Source organism: Myotis myotis, unplaced genomic scaffold (assembly GCF_014108235.1).
Source record: "Myotis myotis isolate mMyoMyo1 unplaced genomic scaffold, mMyoMyo1.p scaffold_m19_p_9, whole genome shotgun sequence".
Taxonomy (NCBI): domain Eukaryota; kingdom Metazoa; phylum Chordata; class Mammalia; order Chiroptera; family Vespertilionidae; genus Myotis; species Myotis myotis.
In genome coordinates, this window is record NW_023416401.1 from 81,124,215 (window position 1) to 81,145,172 (window position 20,958).

The window sequence follows — 20,958 nt, forward strand, 5'->3', positions numbered from 1 at the left end:
TTCCCATTTACTATGGCCCATTGGCTTCCCATTGGAAACCCTCAAGTGCTGTTCATTACTAATCTGATTCCTGCTAGTTGTGCAATTGGGAACTATAACCTAAAGATTTACTCAGGAACCAGGCTGTAAGAACACAATGCTGTAAATTACAATTACTATCTAAAAATTCCAGAGGCCAGAAGGACAGTAAGTTTCACAACTAAATTTTCTATGCCTTAGCAGCAGTTATAGAGGGCCATGTTTTTATAGCCACTTTAGCTTCCATTTGAATGAATATAATTAGTAGTTTTTGTTGGGTTAGGGTGTAAGCACATTCCCATAATTAGGTTCTAGAATTTATACATAAAATTTCTTTCTTAATATTTCTTTGCCACTAACCTTCTACAACTTGCCTTATTCTTCTTAGTTTATCTCTTACTCATTCACAGATAACCAACTTATTAGGACAAACTACTTACTTTTAACTTCTCTTAAAAACATATATATATCCCTTTCCTTCTTTTTGCTATAGCAGTCCTTCTAAATTTCAAAAGACAAACCATAAAAGGAGCATTATTGATAATAGAAATGTAATCTTATACACCTTTAGCAATTATTAACAGTTGGATTATGTACACAAGATTTGAGAAAAGCCCAAAGAACAAGTATAATTATGACTAATATTAACAGACAGGTATAGATAATCAAATTAATAAAGTTCAAAATCAATTTGTAGGTATACAGTCCTTGTCAATGTTTTGAGAAAGATGTCTTTCTCTGATATCAGCACTACTTATCCTCAAGAAGTCTTTGATCTCTACTCTAGGTGGAGGCAAGAATCAGAGACAGGGGTAGATGTCCATTTGAAGTTTGGGACCTGGTAAGGTCCCATCCAATAAAGGGAAAGAGCCTTTAATCAATATCTTTTCCAGTGGACATAATCTTCTGTTTGTAAGTTGTGGTCTTTGAAGTCTTCATCTCCCCGAAGCACACTTGTGAAATGAATGTCACTAATTTATCAGTCCCTATAATCTGGTTAATAAATTCTTGATAATAATGCAGAATGTCTTCTTCTAGTAAGGCTGATTTATATGTCCCTTCATCCAGATGCATAGGGTGACCAGTGACTATTTAATGAGGAGATAAACTATATGTTTACCAAAAGAAGTAAATTTCAGGTTGAGGAGCACCATAAGAAAAGCTATTGGCCTAGGGCTATTAAAAGCTTCAGAAAATTTACTTAGTTGACTTTTAATTGTACCATTTTCATGATCCAGACAATTGGGGTGATAGGCACAATAAAAATACTGTAGAGTAGGCCAAATATTACAAATGGATTGAATTATTTTCCCAGTGAAATGAGTGCCTCAATCACTAACTCAGAGGGAATTCCCCAGTTGGGAATAATTTTTGCAAATAATAAGTTACCTACTGTTAAGACTATTGCTGTCCTGCAAGCAAATGCTTCATCCCAGTGAAAAAAATATACAAATCTGCCCAAACTGGTTTGGCTCAGTGTATAGAGCGTCAGCCTACGGACTGAAGGGTCCCGGGTTCGATTCCGGTCAAGGGCATGTGCCTTGGTTGAGGGCACATCCCCAGTGGGGGGTGTGCAGGAGGTGGCTGATCGATGTTTCTCTCTCATCGATGTTTCTAACTCTCTATTCCTCTCCCTTCTTCTCTGTAAAAAATCAATAAAATATATTAGAAAAAAATATATATACAAATCATAACTAACATATTTGTATTCTTTAGATGGTGGCATTGCATAAAATCTAATTACCATACTTCAAATGAATCTAAAGAATGTGGGAAATGGCCTTGAGACACATGGAATGATTTTCCAGGGTTATATTTGGACAGATAGAACAACTGCTATACACTTTACGAGCTACAATAGGAGAAGATTTCCAGTAATATTGTTTATTTCATGAAGTCATATTTTCAGGACTCCAATGTGTTAGCACATGTACATGTTAATGTATAGCTCATTAATTCCCTATAGATAAAATTGGCTTCTGATTCATACCATTTCTGGATCAAAGGTTCCTTCATTTTGTTGCCATATCCTCTTTTCTTCTTCTGCAGCTGTCTATTGGAACTGCAAAAGATAGTTTTTTATTGACTTACTAGAAAGCAAGGAGCATTCTTGGGTCTGGATAATTTGACTCTTTAATGCCACCTGCCTAGCTGTAGCATTGGCTAAATGATTTCCTTTTGCTTCCATGGTTGTAACTTTAGAATGTCTTAAAATTTTGATAACTGTCAATTGTTTTCATTTCTGTATGACATCTAATAATTCTGCAACCTAGTTTACATTTTTTATGGGCTGCCCTGAGGAAGTTAAAAAGCCTCACTGCTTAATAACATTCCAAAGTCATGAGCTACACCAAATGCATAGTGACTATCAGTGTAAATATTGGCTACTTGATCTTTGCCCAATTGACAAGCCTGAATTAGAGCAATTAGCTCAGCTTGCTGGGCAGGTCTTATTTCAGGTAGATAAAAACTTTCAATTATGCACACCACAAAAGTTATTGCATATCCAGTTCGGTAATGTCCCTGTTCATCTTTCAGATAAGATCCATCTATAAATCAAATTAAGTCAGCATTATCAGTAGGAGTTTCTTGTAAATCATTCCTAGGTGGTCAATAAGCAAAACACAATTGTGGGTGTGTTCATCCTGTAAAAAGGGTAACAAAGTTGCAGGGTTAAGATGATTACATCAAGTTAAAGTAAGATTAGGTGCAGAAAGCAAGAGCCAGTCAGTTGACAGTAGTGTTTAATGTGATGAGAATTCAGTGGAGATTCAACAGAATGAGGAACATAACCAAAGGAGAGCCCATAACTATCTCTTCTGTGTGTTTATACAACATGGCTGTAGCAGAGATGGCCCTCATACAGGGAGGGAGCCTTTTGCTACTGAATCTAGTTGCTGACTAATATCCTACAGGTCTATCATGATCTCCATGTTTCTGAGTTAAAACTTCCAAAGCATTTCCTTTCTTTTATGCATAAAAATTTAGAAAGTTTATAATTAGGTGTCCCAGAGCAGGAGCTTTAGATAATTCTTTAGAGATTTTACAGCTTGTTTCCCTTCTGGGTTCTACTGAATTGGATCAGGTCAATTTGACTTTAATAGGACATGTAGAGGCTGGGCCATTAATAAAAAATTTGGAACCCAATTGAGACAAGCTCCAGTCAAACCCAGGAATCCTCTAAGCTATTTCTTGTTTTTGGAAGAGGAAAAGATAGGATTCCTCCGAGTCTCTCAGGGTTAATCAGTAGCTCATTTTATTTTATTTTTTTAAATATATTTTATTGAGTTTTTACAGAGAGGAAAGGAGAGAGATAGAGAGTTAGAAACATTGATGAGAGAGAAACATCGACCAGCTGCCTCCTGCACACTCCCCACTGGGGATGTGCCCGCAACCAAGGTACATGCCCTTGACCGGAATCGAACCTGGGACCTTTCAGTCCTCAGGCCAACGCTCTATCCACTGAGCCAAACCGGTTTCGGCATCATTTTAGATATGAGATGGCCAAGGTGTTTTACGTGAGGTAAGCAAAATTGAAGCTTATCCTTTGAGACCTTATGTCTTTTTACAGCCAGCTGTTGTAATAGGTAAATTGTGTCCTTTGGGGAGTCTAGTAATGTCCTAGAGCATAAAAGTATATCATCCACATGTTAAATTAGAGTAGAAACTCTAGGAAATTTAACATTATTTAAATCAGTCTTTAATATCTGGGAGAAATAGCTGGGACAATCTGTATATCCCTGGGGCATTATTGTCCAAGTAAATTGGCAATCTTCCCAGGTGAAGATAAGAGATATTGACTATACTTTTCTACTGGAATGCTAAAAAAAAAAAAAGACACTACAGAAGTCTATTACTGAAAATTATGGCAGTCCACAGGAATGGCTGTAATAAGGCATGTGGATTTGGAACCACGGGATGTCTGGGGATAACGATCTTATTTATAGCTCTGAGCTTCTGTACAAATCTCCATCTGTTCCCATTGACTTTCCTTGCTGGAAGGATAGAAGAATTACAGGGGCTTGTACTTGGAATTATAAGACCCTTTTAAAAAGTGATCTTGTATATTGGGCTCAATGCCAACTTGAGCATAAGGAATATCAGTGACTGGAGGTGTATTGGAATATCCTATGACAAATGTTCAGTCAATCTCAAGATTAGTTTCCTCTTGTAGAGATTTTTTAAAATCATTGTTTTCCCAAGTGGTTCAGTATCTGATTTACTTAGTTCTAAATGCATTTCACCCTTCTTGGAAAAGGATATGCAAGTGTCATGGGTTTCAAGGAAATCTCTCCTTATCAGGTGAATTAAGGCCAATTTGACCAGTAAAAATATATGTTGCCCTGTAACATTCCTTAGTTGGAAGGAGACTGGCTCTGATTTAAGAACACTCACTGGTTGATCACCTATACCTACTATTTTCACAGAAGCTTAACTCTGAGGGAGAAGGCAACTTAATTGGGTATGGTTAAGAACAGACAAAGTAGCCTCAGTATCTACTAGGGCCTTAGTAATTTCCCTTAGTGGTAATTTCAGTTTATCTTAAACTATTGTAGACGGAAGGGAAAATGCCCTCTCATAGTCCTCAGAGCAACCATATTGAAATAGGAATTTTTAGGGGTGAAATAGGCAGGTTTAGGGATTTTTTTTTTTTTTTAAATTAAGGGAGTCCATGGAAAAAGCACAAGCTGCAAAAAGGTCATTTCCATAAGACAAGGGAGCTGGAGAAGTTACATTTCCATAAGACAAGGGAGGTGAGAGAGGCAGCAGTTACATTTCCATAAGATAAGGGAACTGGGAGTAGCAAAAAGTCCATATTTACAAAATAAAGGAGAGCCTCACACATCCCAAGTGAGGTTTGACTTTTGAGAGTCCAATGTGAGGTTTGACCTTTAAGCGCAAGAGTTACTATAGTGACCAAATCAAAGGGAATAGTGTCCAATCAGAGGGGATATCGAGGCACAAAAACTGCAGCCTTTATAAATGGGAGGGGAGGGACTCAGTGGGACTCTTTCCCACTCCCTACATGGGAGTGTGTGCTGTGGGACTCTTTCCCCTTCCCCATGTGGGAGTCTGTACTTGTTCTTCAGTAAATTTCCAACTTTGCTCTACCACCTTTTGACCGTGGTTTCATTCTTCAACTCCACCTGATGAGAGCCTGGGAGACCATCCTGCCAGGGAAACACCGCTTGTTTCCAGTCCAAAATTCCCATATCAGTATGCTTGCTTCTGCCTCTTTTCTCTTTCTAAATCCCATTTTAGTTTTCTATAACCCTTCTGCAGGTGAACAGATTCCTCGACAGGAGTTTCCCAGCAAACCTTATTTAGTAATTCTGTTGTTTTGCTCCCAGAAACTAGTAGGCATATTAATTAGAATAGGTCAGAATAGCCAGAATCACATGTTCTAACAGGTCAATTAAATTATTTTGTGAACCCATCAGGGTCCCAAAGAAAATCGGGGAAATCTTTAGGTAGATCCCTTAAATCTGTTCTAGTCCAAGGCATATATATAATCATTGGTTCCCCCTGCCTGAGGCTGGCTTTTCCCTGAAAGGAGCTGATAGAATTTCTGGATTACCCTTGTCAGAATTTCTATTCTCGTTTTCCCTCAGGTTAGTAGAGAGTGACAGTGGAGGAGATATAGAGAAGATAGAAGGGAAAGAAAGAAATGAGGGGAGGGCAAGTCCAAACAAGAAAGCTCAGAAAGCAAAGGATAGAATGGAGGAGCTGCAGTAGCGGGGAGAATGGGGTGTTGGCATTTATTAGCTTCAGAAGCCTTCCTTAGTTCAGAGACTGTCTCTAAAATGTCTTATCAACTTCTTGTAGAGAAGAGATTTTACCTGTGCTTCTCCTAGATTCTTTTAATTTCCAATCAAGATATGGTTCCCATTCATTCAGTTTCACTTTAGGGCCAGCTTTTTCTCATTTTGTATGCAAAAAAAAAAAATTAATTTAGGTATCAAAAGAATTCCATTTTGGCCATCTTCAGTTGCTATCACTTCTAGTTAAATAGTCCCATTTCTGTGAGTACTTGCAAGTAAAGTCTTCCTATTTATTGTATATCTGGGGAAGTATTAAGAGAGGCTGGAGCTGGAATTTTTTAGCCTTGGAGGCACAATTTCCCATGTTAATTTTAGTTTGCAGAATCTGAACAAATTTCTAGGGATATTGTGTGGTAGGTTGAAGTGTGCTGCTTATGAGTTGAGATCCAAGAGGCTATAACCTGCCAAGTTGCACCAACCCCTCTTATATGTCTCAGTTTCTCTTCTAGCTGTCTAATACGGCTGGAGGACTTGGAGCACTAGCTAACCAACACTTTTGTGCGTGTTTCCAGGTGACTCAATTATTTAATTACAGTTGAGTTGGAATTTCTATGGGGCTCCTGCACATCATGAGGGATGCCTTCTGACACCTCCACAGAGATTCTTAGTCATTTAACACTACCCAAGATTCGAGGGAGGAGGACGTGCCCATTAATTTCAGAGCTCATTTATCCAGTAAAAGGTTTTGTTCAAACTCTCAATAGTGAATTCCAATTGAAAAGCCAAAATTAAAATGAGCCACCCATCTCAACTCCAACCTGAGTTTTCAACTCTTACCTTTAGCTTAGGTTCTCTCAACTTTTACCCTTTAGCTCCACCTGAAGAAATCTTTTTAAACAGCTCAAATGAAGTCAGGCATCTTACTTTAAAACAGGGAAGTCTGGAAATTTAAGAAAAACTCATCCAAGTTCACCTGATGCAAAACAAGAAGCCAGTGGGGCCCCTTGGCTGCTGATAACTAGCGTAAGTCGAGGTCTTCAAGGTGGTCCAACAGGATTCCAGAGAAGGAATCCTGCTGCACTATGCCAAGTAAATGTCAATGTAAGAAATGTTTAAACCTGTAGAGAATTTTTATGAGTTTATTTGAGCCAAACTGAGGACAATTGCCAGGAAGCAAAATCTGAACAGATTGAGAAAATACTCCAGAGAATGGCTGTTGTGCACCTTATTTTATTACAATCAAAGGAGGGGGCATAAGAGGTTACATGAAATCCACTGGCAATACTTTAGGGAGATGGAAGAAAGCAAAGTGGGGAAATCTCTAGGGTTGGATAAAAAGTAAAGGAAATAGACACATACTTCTTTTACATAGGTGCATATAGGATAGGTAACAGGTAACATGTAGCAGGATAACAATAGCAATGAGGGGCTCTGAGTTCTGCTCTGGTGGGAGATTGTGCCCCAAGGAGTTGGAAAAAGGAAATTATCCTGACATTCCAAAGGTATGTTATTCTAGATGCAAAACAACAACAACAATAGACAGGCTCAGTTAAGGTAAAGACTGACTTTTGTCAGGAAAGATACCAGTCTAGGACATGACTACCAGCCATGACTCACTTTCAGTTAGAAAGTTCTAATTTCAGACCATCCTATGTGGTTACTTTAGGTCTCTGAGTTGTTGTTTTTAATTTTTTAAAAAAATTATTGATTTTAAGAGAGAGGAAGGGGTAGAGAATGAGAGCGAGAGAAACGTTGATTTGTTTCACTTATTTATGCATTCATTAGTTGATTCTTTATGTGCCCCGATCTGGGATAGAACTCACAACTTTGCTGTATCAGGACGATGCTCTAACCAACCGAGCTACCCAGTCAGGGCGAGGTCTCTGAGTTCGTACGGCCCACCATGCAGGTTTAGTATGTTACCCCCTTTTCATCCACACTGCCTCGGAAGGGGTAAGGATGAAATGAATGATGGAATTGAGAACCTGCTCAGCGCCTCCTTGCATATGGCACTCAGTAATGCAAGCACTTCTGTCCTCATTCCCAATATTGGGTGTCTTGAGGGTAGTGGTCAAAGTCAGCTCTGCAAGGACTAGCACAGCTTATGGTGATTCTGTTGCCAGTGGAAATGGGGTCCTTTCATGGGGCTATAAAAAAAGCATTTCCAGGGACCCACACATGGGAAAGTGGGGTGTTGTGGTAAGGTATATTGAAGCTGGAGCAAACACAAAGGACTGTCCTTGGTTCAGCTCTGTCCCATTGTGGGAAAAGTCCAGCCTTTCCTTCCTCAGACCCAGACATAGGGCCAGTGTCTAGAAATTCTGTGCCATGTGAAGACTTAGTCCAGGTTAGGCTCTGTCCCCATCTGGCTAGCGTGGTCTGTTTCCAGCTGTGCTTTGGCTGGTTCAGAGCCCAGGTTCAGGCTTGGAGCCCACACTTGCAGTCTGTGTGGCTGCGGGACCCCAGGTGGCTGCTAGGCCCCCATGGTTGCTATGGAGAGAGAGTACATGAACAAACCCAGCAAACGCATGTTACCTGGCAAGAGAGAGCTTTGTGAAGCTTGGGTTACAGTATATTATCTGGGGCTTGGGAAAGACTAGGCGCTCTTTCAAACTAACCAATCAATTTCTCAATCCTTCACAGGTTTGCATTGAGTCCTTCCCCTAACCAACCCATTTCCTCTATCTTCCAGGGTTCTGTGTCCCAATCGGGTCCTTTTCCCAGGCTAAGCTCCTCCTCTTTATGGTTGCCATCTTAGTTCCTATTTTGAATGCATTATAGGAGAACCACCTCCCCCGACACCATCTAGGCTTCTACTGAGCATGCCCCCAATAAAGAAATGTCCCCTTTTTTGCTTATTCCTCCCCCTGTAGTTTGGAGAAACAGACCACTTGTACCCTGGAGAGACTGGAAAGCCAGTCTTTTCTCCCTACAAGGGGAGGGAAGGGTATTAATCCCCCTGTTCCAGCAATACTGTGATCCCTAAGTGAGGTGCCTATGAATGCTACAGCTTCCTAGCAAAGCAGGACCAATATTTGATTCAGCTCCCTCGTTTATTATGCTTAATAATGTCTGAATCCCTTTGCTCTCTTCATTAATCTCTAGCTACCTATGATAACAATGCCACAGCCAAATCTCCACTCCTCAGTCAAGCTGAGGAAATGGGATGAGGATTCTATTTTCTTCCCCACAAATTCAGCTGCTGTGTGTGAACCAGGAACAGTGTGTGCCTGAATCACCTTATGATTTACTTTTAGATAAATGTTGTGCAAACCATGAACCTTAGCCATGATTTCTTTTTTCTATTTAATAGGAACATATTTCCCCTTGGGAATTAATCATGTTGAAAGTTGAATTTTCCCTTTGACATGACATTTGTGTTTTTTCAGCCACTTTAAGGTAAAAGAGAATTATTCTTTTTTTAAATATATATTTGTATTGATTTCAAAGAGGAAGGGAGAGGGAAAGAGAGAAAGATCGGTGATGAGAGAGAATCATTAATTGGCTGCCTCCTGCATGCCCCCCACCGGGGATGGAGCCCGAAACCCGGGCATGTGCCCTGACAGGGAATCAAACCATGACCTCCTGGTTCATAGGTCAACGCTCAACCACTGAGCCACGCCAGCCAGGCAAGAGAGTTATTCTTAACAGGAACTGCCTACTGCTTTTCTGAGTATGAATATAATTTCCCTTGGGAACTTAATGGTTATTATGAATGTAATCTCATGCCTGAGATCTACTTAATGTTCAGATTAGCTGTCTCTAAACTTGGTCTGTGTGCTTCCACACCCACACCATCAGATGTCTCACCGCTGCTTTGGCCGCAGCTGTCTGCTCTTCTCTCTGCCTCTCAGTAGCACTGACTTAGGTTTTTGTCAGGGTGTTTCAGTTAAGATAGAAAAGCCAAAGCAGGAAGTGAAGTCTGGGGGTAGGGTGGGCCTGGTGCAGCTTGGCCAGGCCTCCATGCATCTCTCCTGGGCTCCATGTCTTCTGCACTTCCCTGTTCCCAGGCAGGCCCTGCCCTGTGATGACTCAAAGGCTACTGTAGCTCATCGCTGTGTCTTGTCTTGTGCGTATTGCTCATGTCTTTGTGTCTGCTTCCTAGGGGCTCTGATAGCATTGAATGGTCAAGCATGAACTTGCCACTTAGGCCAGGGACTGAGATTCTGGGAATAGCCATTACAAACCCCCTAGCAGCCAGGATGGATCCCTGAAAATGTAGGAGACAAGATGAGGCCCAAAATCAATCAGGATGGCTTTACCAGAGCGGGGCAGTAAGGACAACCTAGCCTGTTAACAGTCTACATGTAAGCCTTTTACAATGCCCCACCGGGCAGGGGGGCAGATACAGACTATTCCGGAAAAAAAGCTGTCCTGCCGTGACTTCCCACAGCACCCAAAGGTGCACAAGTGTGTCTTTCCCAATGAGTTGCCTTTCTGTGCATTCAAACTACCTCAGTAGACACCTAAGAATCCCCCCAGCCTCCCTTCCCCCATTCCTGAGGCACAAGAACTATCACCATCCTGGGAACAGCCACTCCCAGCTCCTGCTTTAGAGGCAACTGTGGGTTTGGGTTTTGTGGGAGCCAAACCAGCCTTTCACATCTCACCTCTCACGGCACCAGTTCAATGTGTCCTTCTGTTTCTCTTTCTAGTGAAGGGCATGGGAAACCTCATCCACCCACTAGTGTAAAGACAACCTGGGCTACATGGGATGTCTCCCAGGCAAGCCTGGGCTTCTCCAGGATGCAGTCTGTGATGCTGATTCAGCTGCCTAGAGGCCCTTTTGTGTCCTAATTCTCACCTGTGTTTTAGGTCAGCGCTCACTACCAGACTGGTAGCTACTGACCACGTGTGGCTACTAAGCACTTGAACTGTGGCTACTGCCATGGAGAAACTGAATATTCTATTCTGTTTTCTATTCTATTCTATTCTATTCTATTCTATTCTATTCTATTCTATTCTGTTGTTTTTATTTACATTTAACTAGCCCCATGTGACTAGTGTATTGGACAGCACAATCATCTAAAGACAGGTGAACTTAAGTCTAAGATGGGTGACCTCTTATTGTGTAGTTCCTCCCTAACAGACAATCGATTGTGTGTGTGTGTGTGTGTGTGTGTTCTCTTTTGAGTGATAGGCCCTTTCCAGTTTTGTTCTTGGGATTATATTCAGCAACACTATTTGATCAAAAACATCACCACAAACAGAAGAGAATGAACAAAATAAAGCTTTATTAGAGCTGCCCTGCAGATCACTCTAAGGCCCTGGGCACTGTGCAAGCTTACATCTGAGCCATTTCATAAAGGGCACCATAACTACAGACTTCTGAGTGCACCACGCGTGTGACAGGTCCAGGTGCATGGTTCTCTGTGGCTAAGCACTGTGACTACAGACGGTCACTCGGCATATCTGTGTGCCACAGCCAGTGGCCACTCCGTTGGTGTCACAGGTGTACTTGCCTAATCCACCCCAGAGGCCAGCACAGCTACTGCCCACAGTAAGTATCCAGTACCCCATACACTCCTTAAACACCTACACAGGTGCAAGGTACTATGGACGTGAGGTAACGACAAGGATAACCTTTCCCTGTCCTCAGCAGGCTACCTTCCCCTGTACGCCACACCATCGTCCCTGGCATGCTTGGCTAATAAACAAACACTTTCTGACTGGATGATTTACATCATCATGCTAACCTGAGGGGACGTAAGGCACATTGAAAGAGAGAAACTTGATTCAGGGCTCCAGCCCTCATCCCTGGGCCTCTATGGTTCTTATGCCCCAACGACAGAATGAAGACAGGCAGAGTTCTAGCCGAATTCATGCTCTCAGTCACCAGCGTTTTCACTGGCTTCCCTGAACCACCCCACAAATTTGGAGCACGTTGACCTCCTACCAAGAGGTATCCAAGGTGGGGAGGGGGAAATTCCCAGATCACAGCTTGGAGAAACAGAACGTGTGACTGGAGCAGCTCTAGAACTAAAAGGGGAGCACATCCATGCCACCACTTTACAAGTTGAGTCTCATTTGTACACAAACCAAGAGAAGTAGAACTTTATACCAAAAACAGGATGCTGCAGGCTCGAGCATTCTCAAGAGAGCTGTGTTTAGACTGAGGTACAAACACTTCTGTTTCAGATTCCCAGCTATGGCAAACCATCATTACAAGTGCACCCCGATCCTCTCCATGTTGGCCCACGGGCAAAGGCAGACAAGATCTTCAGAACTCTAGATGTTACAAAGAGCATGTACAAGCAAACCCACACATTCCCCATGTTGTTTGCATGTTATGCTTCCAAAATATAAAAGTACAAAAATAACACATCCACCTTTTATATCTAGAAACATCTGGAAAAAAAACCTACCTGCTTCTACTTCTCAGTCACCTGAGCAGGCACCCTTTACCGGGTTTTTCACCCTCCTGTGCAGTCTGGCGTGGGCACAGAAACAGACACAACAGGGACTTCTCATTCAAGGACACCAAATTCAGGACAAGGAGAACAGACTCTAACCAACTTTATAGAATCGTCACATGGGTTCTCCAACACAAAGGGGAACGGGTTTTAGCACGGACTTTCCATGAGGGGCGGTGTGGGTTATGTGCTGGGAGGGCACTTCTCTGGGACATCTGAAAACAAGCCAACTGACAGCCATGTCCTAGGACAAGTTAGGGGCTTGGGCGCTGGGTCTTGGTCACAGCCCATCACTGGCGAGCAGCCTTCTTGTCTTTGTGCTTCTGGTAGGCACTCAGTATTTCCGAGATGATGTTGGGGTCCTCCAGGGTGGTGGTGTCCCCCAGATCCTGAGCTTTGCCCGTGATGATCTTCCTCAGGAGCCTCCGCATGACTTTTCCAGACCGAGTTTTTGGAAGACGTTTCACTATCTGTCAAGGAAAGGGTGCAATATTAGAGTCTCAGGTGTTGCCCGCATACCCAGCCAGCATCCGACTGCATTGAGGTAAGAAGGGCTCTTCCCAGGGGATCGTGAGGCCCACAGTCTCTGGTTTCATCCACCTACAATCTGGACCTGAAGCTGTATCAACCCAAAGGGCAGACTCAACTGCAAATCCTGCCAGAGCCTCCGGCAGGCCCGGGTTCCCCTGTACCTGCATTCGCTGCACTGCCGACACCTCTGTTTCTCCCGTAAGCTACATTAGCGAGGGCCCCAGGCAGCAACAGAACCAAACACGTGCCACAGCAGCTTGTCGCTACCCCCTGGCCCGGGTCTGGGCTGGTTTTGTCTTATGTAGGAGGTGAGTGCTACTTAAGAGAAACAACATTGTCTTGCTAGGGTGTGGAAATTTAGCATTTCACATTTTCCAAAAGCCGCGACCCATTCACGGTCAATGGCAGTACCTTAGGAGCTGTATTTGGGCTCTTTAATAATGACCTATTTTTTTGAAAGAGTTCAGTTCCTGCAAGGAGAGTTCGGGTCTCCCTGAAACTCTGGCCCCCAGGCCCACAGCTTGACCTTGTGCCACACCAAGTGGGGCTTCAGAGGGCGGCTTCCAGGCGAAGGAACGCCATGGGGGAAATGTAACACAGGAAGGAATGAGACACTAACGGGGCTGAGAGGGTGGCCCAATTCTTCCACTAAACCACTCCAACACAGCTCCCTCAGATAGGCTCTGCGGCATCTGTTTTGCTGGCACTGGGAAAGGTGCTCAGAAACCACCCAGGGCCGTAACCGGTTTGGCTCAGTGGATAGGTGTTGGCCTGCGGACTGAAAGGTCCCAGGTTCGATTCCGGTCAAGGGTATGTACCTTGGTTGCCGGCACATACCCAGTAGGGAGTGTGCAGGAGGCAGCTGATCAATGTTTCTAACTCTCTATCCCTCTCCCTTCCTCTCTGTAAAAAATCAATAAAATATATTTAAAAAAAAAAAAGAAATCACCCAGGGGCTGAAAAACTTTGGTACTTCCCACATGTTTCTCCATTTCTCCCTAATTTTCTTCCGCTCCTTGTAACCAGCCCCCAAATGCTAAAATAAGAGAGCATCTAGTCCTGCTCAGCACTACCCCTGAAGAGGCAAGCTGTTCAAACTGATGCCGCTACAGCTCCCTGCCCGCCCCCACCCCCTCTCCGACAATACAGCCATCGCCACCCTCACCTACCACCCAGGAAACCAAACAGCTGGTGTCAGTTTTGTTGTGATGTTAGTTGTGTGACGAGGAGAAGAAGGTGTAGATGAGCAGTGCAGTCCGATCTGAGGCCATAAGTCCACTCACCAGAATCTCATCGGGCACAGCATACTTGGCAATCTTGGTGGCCACTGTGGACCTGAGCTCATTCACCACTGCATCCGTGTCACCTACGCTATCTTTCAACACAATGAAGGCAAACGCAGCTGGAAGGAGAGCAAGATTTTAGGATGTGTTAGCCCAGCGGTTCTCAACCTGTGGGTCGCCAGCCTGTGGGTCGCGACACCTTTGGGGGTTGAACGACCCTTTCACAGGGGTCGCCTAAGACCATCGGAAAACACATATATAATTACATATTGTTTTTGTGATTAATCGCTATGCTTGAATTATGTTCAATTTGTAACAATGAAAATACATCCTGCATATCAGATATTTACATTATGATTCATAACAGTAGCAAAATTAGTTATGAAGTAGCAAGGAAAATAATTTTATGGTTGGGGGTCACCACAACATGAGGAACTGTATTAAAGGGTCGCGGCATTAGGAAGGTTGAGAACCACTGTGTTAGCCAGAGTGTTGTACACAAATCACCATAAATTCAAAGGATTTCAAATCCTATGTAGGATTGATGATGATCTTGTAGCCGCTGGTTTCTTTAGCTGTATCCCTAAAGATGCATTGTCGTCTTCGTTCAAAAAGAAAGTGATTCTGTCAGTTCCTCTGAATGTCGCAGGTAGGTGGGCCTGGGTGGATGAGAACTTGGCACCATGGCTCTGGTGTTGACTGGCTGTGTGTGTGACCTTGAACACATGACTTATCCTCTCTCACTGTCCTTGCACCTGTGAAATAGCCTATCACCTGGGCTCCTAGGAAGTTTGCTATCAGCTCCCGTGAGGTAGTCCTGCACATGGCACCAAATTTGTGGGTATTGTCCAACATAGTAAGCACTAGCCACAGTGGATATCTAAATAAAAATATAAGTAAAAAAATGCAGTTCCTTGGTTACATGAGCCCCATGATGGACAGCTCCGTCATGGCAGAGTCTGCTGGGCAGCAATGGCCATCCCATACTTTAGCACAGACACTTTGTCAATATCCTACCACGTTCCAGAAAAGCTTTACTGTAGCTCCCACGGCTACTGTAAATACATGCATTCCTTTTTAATTTATCTGGGATAAATATAAATACCATAATCTTGTATATGGTATGACATCAGGATCTAATTCCATTTTTTGGTCCATTTGAATAGTTACTTGTCCCAACACCGTTTTGGACAGTCTGTCCTTCTCCTCACTGACCGGCAATGTTCTCCTCTCTCATACACAAAGTTTATATATATGTATGTGCAGCCTTCCTTATTGTTTATTTGTATTTTATTCCTACACCAGTTCCACCCCATCCTAATGAATTCTCCTTCTGGCTTATATCACCTAACATACTCTGTAGTTTCCTCACTGATCATGTTTACTGTTTATGTCTTTCTCTCCCCTCTAATCTCTAACCACTACAGCATGACAGCTCTAGGGAGCAGGAACTTCTGTCTCTTTCACTTTCTGTGGTGTCTCAGTATCTACAACTGTGCCTGGAATATAGTGGGTGCTCAACAAATGTTTGTCAAATGCATCAATGAATGACTTTCCTGAATAAGCTACAAGTTGTAGATACTTAGTACAGCCTTTCCCTGAAAGCCTCGTCCCATTTCCACCTGGCAAACTCCTATTCATCCCTCAAGACCCAGTTCAGCTACCTTGCACTCTGTGAAGCCTTTCCTGGCTCTGTCCATGAATGCAGCTGTGGCACTTGCTATGTGTGAACAGCTGTTGGTCCCCCATGCCCACCTCACTAGGTTGTGAGATCTCTAAGGGGAAGAGCTGCACTTTTCTCTCCTTTCGGTATTTGAAATTCCAAACAGTCTAGGCCCAAACCACTGGAGCTCAGAGGAAAGGCACCAAGCTAATACCTGAGCTGTATGGGTAGGCCCACTGAGAGATGTTTATTGTGGATTGAATTAAAATTGTAAAACTACCAAAGCAACACACACTGATTACCAAAATTAAAACACAGTAGAAGTATATAAAATAAAACCACACCTTCCCTCCTGGCTCTTTCCCTTCACTCCACTCCTTAAAGGCAGAGCAGAATTATGATTAGGAGAGACCGTCCTTGCTCCCTATTCTGGCTCTGCCACGTGCTACCTGTGAGGAAGGCAGTTAGCCATGCTATGGCACACGCTTCTACCTGGGGCCTGGGGAGCTAGCAGTACCTGCCTCGTGGCTGTGTCAGGATTAAATGGTGACAGCCCCTGCACAAAACCCACAAGGACAAGGTTCTCAGGGGCTCTGGCTGCTGTCCCCAGACACGAATTTTAAAGCTAACTCCTGGGTCTACACTGCCATCTTTTAGACCCTGGTGGGATCACACTGGACATGCTGCCATGTGCCCCCTTGTCGCTAACTGGCACCCTTCCCTGCCAGTCACGTGTATCTGTAACGAGATGGCAATAAAACGAGCCTGGATTGGTGAATTCCAAGCAGGGATGGGTCAGGAAAGCCTGGACGTGGGAGAAGTGGGCTGCGAGCCCGGAGGAGGCGTGCAAGGCTGACCTCAGGGACTAGTGAGCCAGGCTGATGGCAGAGGCATGGCACAGTGGTCAGATGAAGCTCAGGCAGAGAGCATGGGCACAAATAAATGCACAAAAGCTTTCGCAGATGGCTTTAGAGTTTAGCAAGAGCAGTTGATGGGTTATGTACTACAAATGGACAGACGCTCCATTTTGTAAGAAATAGGGAAAACACATCCATCATACTCATTATGTACAATTCTCCCCCACCAGCCTGGCAGACATGAAAAGCCTTGGCCATATCAGCCGCTTAGGATGCCAGGGAGCAGTGCTGAGTGAGAGCTGCTTACGGGAGCGTGAAGCGCCCAAGGCCTCGAGAGTCACACATGAAGACCTGCTCCCATCTCCACCCGCCCTGGTCCCTAAGAGCTCCCCTCAGCCCCGTCTCCTGTTGACAAAGGGAAGGCGGCCTCATGGGCACAGCCTTCTCATGGCCACAGAACGTGATTTTTTAGAGCACTGACATAAATATCAATTTTTACACAGGGCCAACTTAAAGCAAGTGTTGAGCAAATAACGGACCCGTGACACACATGGAAGGGAGACCCGTGACCTCTGGGACACACGACGCCGACTGCCTCTGACGGCAGGAGGAAGAGCGCCCAGGCCGGACCACTCGGCAGGCAGCTGAGGTCAGTCCTCCCAGCACAGGGTCAGTGGATCTCCAGGTCACGCAGGGCCAGTGTAGCCACAACACGCAGGTGACCCTGCACCTTCCCACCTGCTTAGAAACCAGCAGACAAAGTACGTCCACGGTACAGAAGACAATTCTGGCCCTCGCCAGTCTGGCTCAGTGAATAGAGCATCAGGCTATGGATTGAAGGGTCGTGGGTTCGATTCCCGGTCAAGGACACATACCTCGGTTGCAGGCTCGATCCCCGGCCCTGGTCAGGCCACATGTGGGAGGCAACCAATCATTGTGTCTCTCACATGGATATTTCTCTCTCTGTCTCTCCCCCTCCCTCCCGTTCTCTCTAAAAATCAATAGAAAAATATCCCCAGGTGAGGATTCACAACAGCAAAAAGAAGACGTTTCTGATCGCTTGTTCTGCATTGCCCTCTGCGTGCCCTCAGGTCAAACTCCTCTAAAAGGAGTCCCGGAGCAGCAGAGGAGGCCGCCAGGCACAGCCTGGTCGGCCAGTGTAGCTGTAGAGCTGGCACTGGGTCTGTGCACCAGCCTGTGCAAGGTGATGCGGTGAGCAAGGCAGGGCATGTCACCCTAAGTCCTCTATGATGGCGCTGTCAGTCACCACGCACAGAGCAGCGAACTCCCCAGCTCAGCTGGAGCCAAAGAGCTCAGGGCTGCTTTTGGATGCGTGTCCTTAAAGGACAGCAGAGCCAGGGCATCTCAGAAACCTGGCCTTAGTCTAACAGGCATACTGCTCAGCCTCCTCACCCCAAATCTGCACTTGAAAGAGAAGAAAACCAACAGCTTCACCCAAAAACACCAGAGGCTGTCGTCTCCAGAGGCTGTTGTCTCTACAGAGGGGCTGTGATGGGAGCGAGACCAGAGTTCCTTCTGCGTCTCACCTTCTCCTTTGATTTCGTGGGGGTAGCCAATGACAGCGGTCTCGGGCACTTCAGGGTGGCTCGCCTGCACAGAACAGAAGCAAAAAGGCAAAATATGTGGGAGGGTGAACACCTGACACCGCAAATGACAGCCCCAGCCGGGCGAACATGGCCTGTGCTCACCATGGCATCCTCGACCTCCGCAGTGCCCAGCCTGTGGCCGCTGATGTTGATGACATCGTCCATCCGCCCCGTGATCTGGTAATGGCCTCCCTCGGTTCGGAGAGCTCCGTCTCCAGTGAAGTAGTAGCCTGCACCCGAGGAGGGAATTCAGAGCCAGCACCTCCCAACCAGGACCCAGCGGAGCTTGCATCCTTCCTTTACGGACACAAGGGGGCTGTGTCCCAGCCATGCTCTACCGAAGGAAGCTCGGAATCCCTGCACCCTGCCGGCCTCCTGCCTGCTGGCCCTCCCTGCAGGAGACACTGTCCAGCTTTGCCGCGCGGCTGTTGCTAGGGCAAGGGCAGATGGCTCTGATGCAACCGAATGCAATCAAGGCTGCAAATGTCTGGGGAGCGGAAGACATTCGAGGAGCGCATTCAACTTTCCCCAAAAGTGAGTTTCGTTTAGACTCGAGACTAAAGATCATGGGTTCTAATAGCTATACGATATATGCAAACTTCCAACCAATGACACAAAAGCCACCTGGGGGGAAATAAGCCGGAAGAAAACCATCCATCCTGACAGCCTGAGGTGTCCACACCATGGGCCATGCACTCAGGGGTCTGTCTGCACGCTCTCCCCCTCAACCCCAGACATTCCCAAGGCGAGTCTTTTCCCGTTTTAGACATAAAGTCAGGGAGGCAGAGGGGGAGAGAGCAGGACTTAAGTTCATGCCTCAAAGCACCTGCTCTGGACCTGCATGAGGGACGCTCACAGGCACTGTCCCCTTAGAAACATGTTCTGAGAATAGGGCTCCAGCAGGGTGTGGAAAGGCATCCCGCTCACCTGGGTAAACCTTGAAATAGGTCTCTAGGAACCTCTGGTGGTTTCCGTAGATGGTCCTGGACAGGCCCGGCCAGGCCTGTGAGAGGCACAGAGACCCGGAGACATTGTTGCCCTCCAAAACGTTCCCCTGCAGACCAGGGAGACATGCATTGGAAAATAAGGACAGATTATGCTTGAGAAGAAAAGAACTGAAATCAGTATCATCCTCCTAGCTGCTTGGCTTGAGGCAGAAAAATAGCAAGTGTGCCCCAAAGGAGCTGTCCAGAGCCTCTTGCTCTGCGAGGAGCCCTCCTGGAGAGGGCTTCTGCCCGCCCCTCGTGGTAACTGCCTCCACCATGTCTACGAGAAGCCTTCGGTGCACGCTGCTGAGGACACAGGCTCCTCCCACCACCTGCCAGTTCCCGGGCATGTGCGATGTGGGCGAGTGGGCAACGGAGGCCAGGAAGGCAGGAAGAAACACCAGGGCGCTCAGTGAAGTGTGCGTGGAGGAGGGGAGGCCCTTACACACCTTGTCATCCATGAGAACCGGGATAATGCCAAAGAAGGGCCTCATCGCCATGGCAGGGAGGATTTCCGCCCCTTCTTCCGAGGGCCGTGGTGCGATGCAGATGCCGCCTGTCTCTATGGGGATGACAGGGAAGAAATGCCGATGGGCCGAGGGGCTAGTGCAGGGGTGAGCAAACTCTTTGACTCGAGGGCCACAATGGGTTCTTAAACTGGACTGGAGGGCCGGAACAAAAGCATGGATGGAGTGTTTGTGTGAACTAATATAAATTCAAAGTAAATATCATTACATAAAAGGGTACGGTCTATTTTTTTTTTAGTTTTATTCATTTCAAACGGGCCGGATCCAGCCCGTGGGCCATAGTTTGCCCACGGCTGTCTCTATGGGGATGACAGGGAAGAAATGCCGATGGGCCGAGGGGCTAGTGCCACATTTACCCAGGCCAACCCACCAAGAATCTGGGGCAGACTGGCTGGGACAGAGTGGGTGGAACTGGCGATTTGGAGCAAGGAAACAGCCCCTACTGTCACAAGGACTTTTCTCTGAGACGAAACTAGACTTGGATCCTGGTCCCCTCCACTGTGGGTTGGGAGTGGGCCCAGGCAGGGGGCTCCGGCCCAGGTGCTGTGGCTCCATAGCCCCGTGGGTGCTGCCTCTCCTCCTCCATGGCCCTGCTGGTCCCGCCCTCACGTCAGTGGAAGAGGTGGAGCCCACCTACTCGCACAGGAAGATGAAGAATCGCTTCTGGACCAGTGCCCCAAACAACAAAACCAGAAGCCCACAAATTCTGTGTCGCATTATTTCTCTTCCTTCTGTCAGCCTGCATGGCAGTACCTCACGGGACTCAGCTGTAACCTTAGTCCTGCGCCCTCCTGAATGGATGAGAACTAAGCCACTCGGAATGCCCCAGTTTTCCGGCTTCCGGAAAGACGAGCCCTCAGCTACATCAGTGGTGGTCGCCTGCCCCAAACATCCTAGTAAGTCAGATACTCAGGAGACGAGGGGGCAAATCTAAACCAAATGCCGCAGAAAACTCCTTTTCCCACTAAAATTTAGGTTCAGACTTAGAGTCCCTTAAACAGCAAGGCTCCTGCTCATCGCTCACATGCAGAAAGGGGCCCTCAGGAGGAGAGTGAACGTTTCGCTGAGTGCCTACTGCATGTCAGGCCTGGGGCAACATGAGTGAATGGTCTCCTTTCGTTTCATCCTCATTCAGAGCCTGGAGGGAGCACCCCATTTTACGAATGAGGAAACTGAGTCTCAGAGAAGTCATTACACAGCCCAAGTCTTACAGCTGCAAAGCCAGGCTCCCCCTCTGAGCTTCAGCCACCAGGTTTTCCACAACCACCTATGTGGAGGGCTGAGGCGTTCGTGGTGTTGATCCCACATTCA

The 20,958-nt window shown here is 45.8% G+C and overlaps 1 protein-coding gene across 1 annotated transcript in view; it reads right to left on the reverse strand.

The window, feature by feature from the left end:
- Positions 1-10,994: 10,994 nt before the first annotated feature.
- The window catches only part of ACSS1 (acyl-CoA synthetase short chain family member 1), a 59,466-nt gene continuing 49,502 nt past the window's right edge, over positions 10,995-20,958 (reverse strand). Inside the window, exons 9-14 of the mRNA XM_036321696.1 lie at positions 19,570-19,682; positions 19,062-19,188; positions 18,237-18,364; positions 18,075-18,138; positions 14,008-14,126; positions 10,995-12,663 (exon numbers count right to left, since the gene is read on the reverse strand). Coding sequence (XP_036177589.1) covers positions 12,484-12,663; positions 14,008-14,126; positions 18,075-18,138; positions 18,237-18,364; positions 19,062-19,188; positions 19,570-19,682 — 731 coding nt within the window. The 3' untranslated portion in view covers positions 10,995-12,483. The remainder of the gene's footprint in view (positions 12,664-14,007; positions 14,127-18,074; positions 18,139-18,236; positions 18,365-19,061; positions 19,189-19,569; positions 19,683-20,958) is intronic.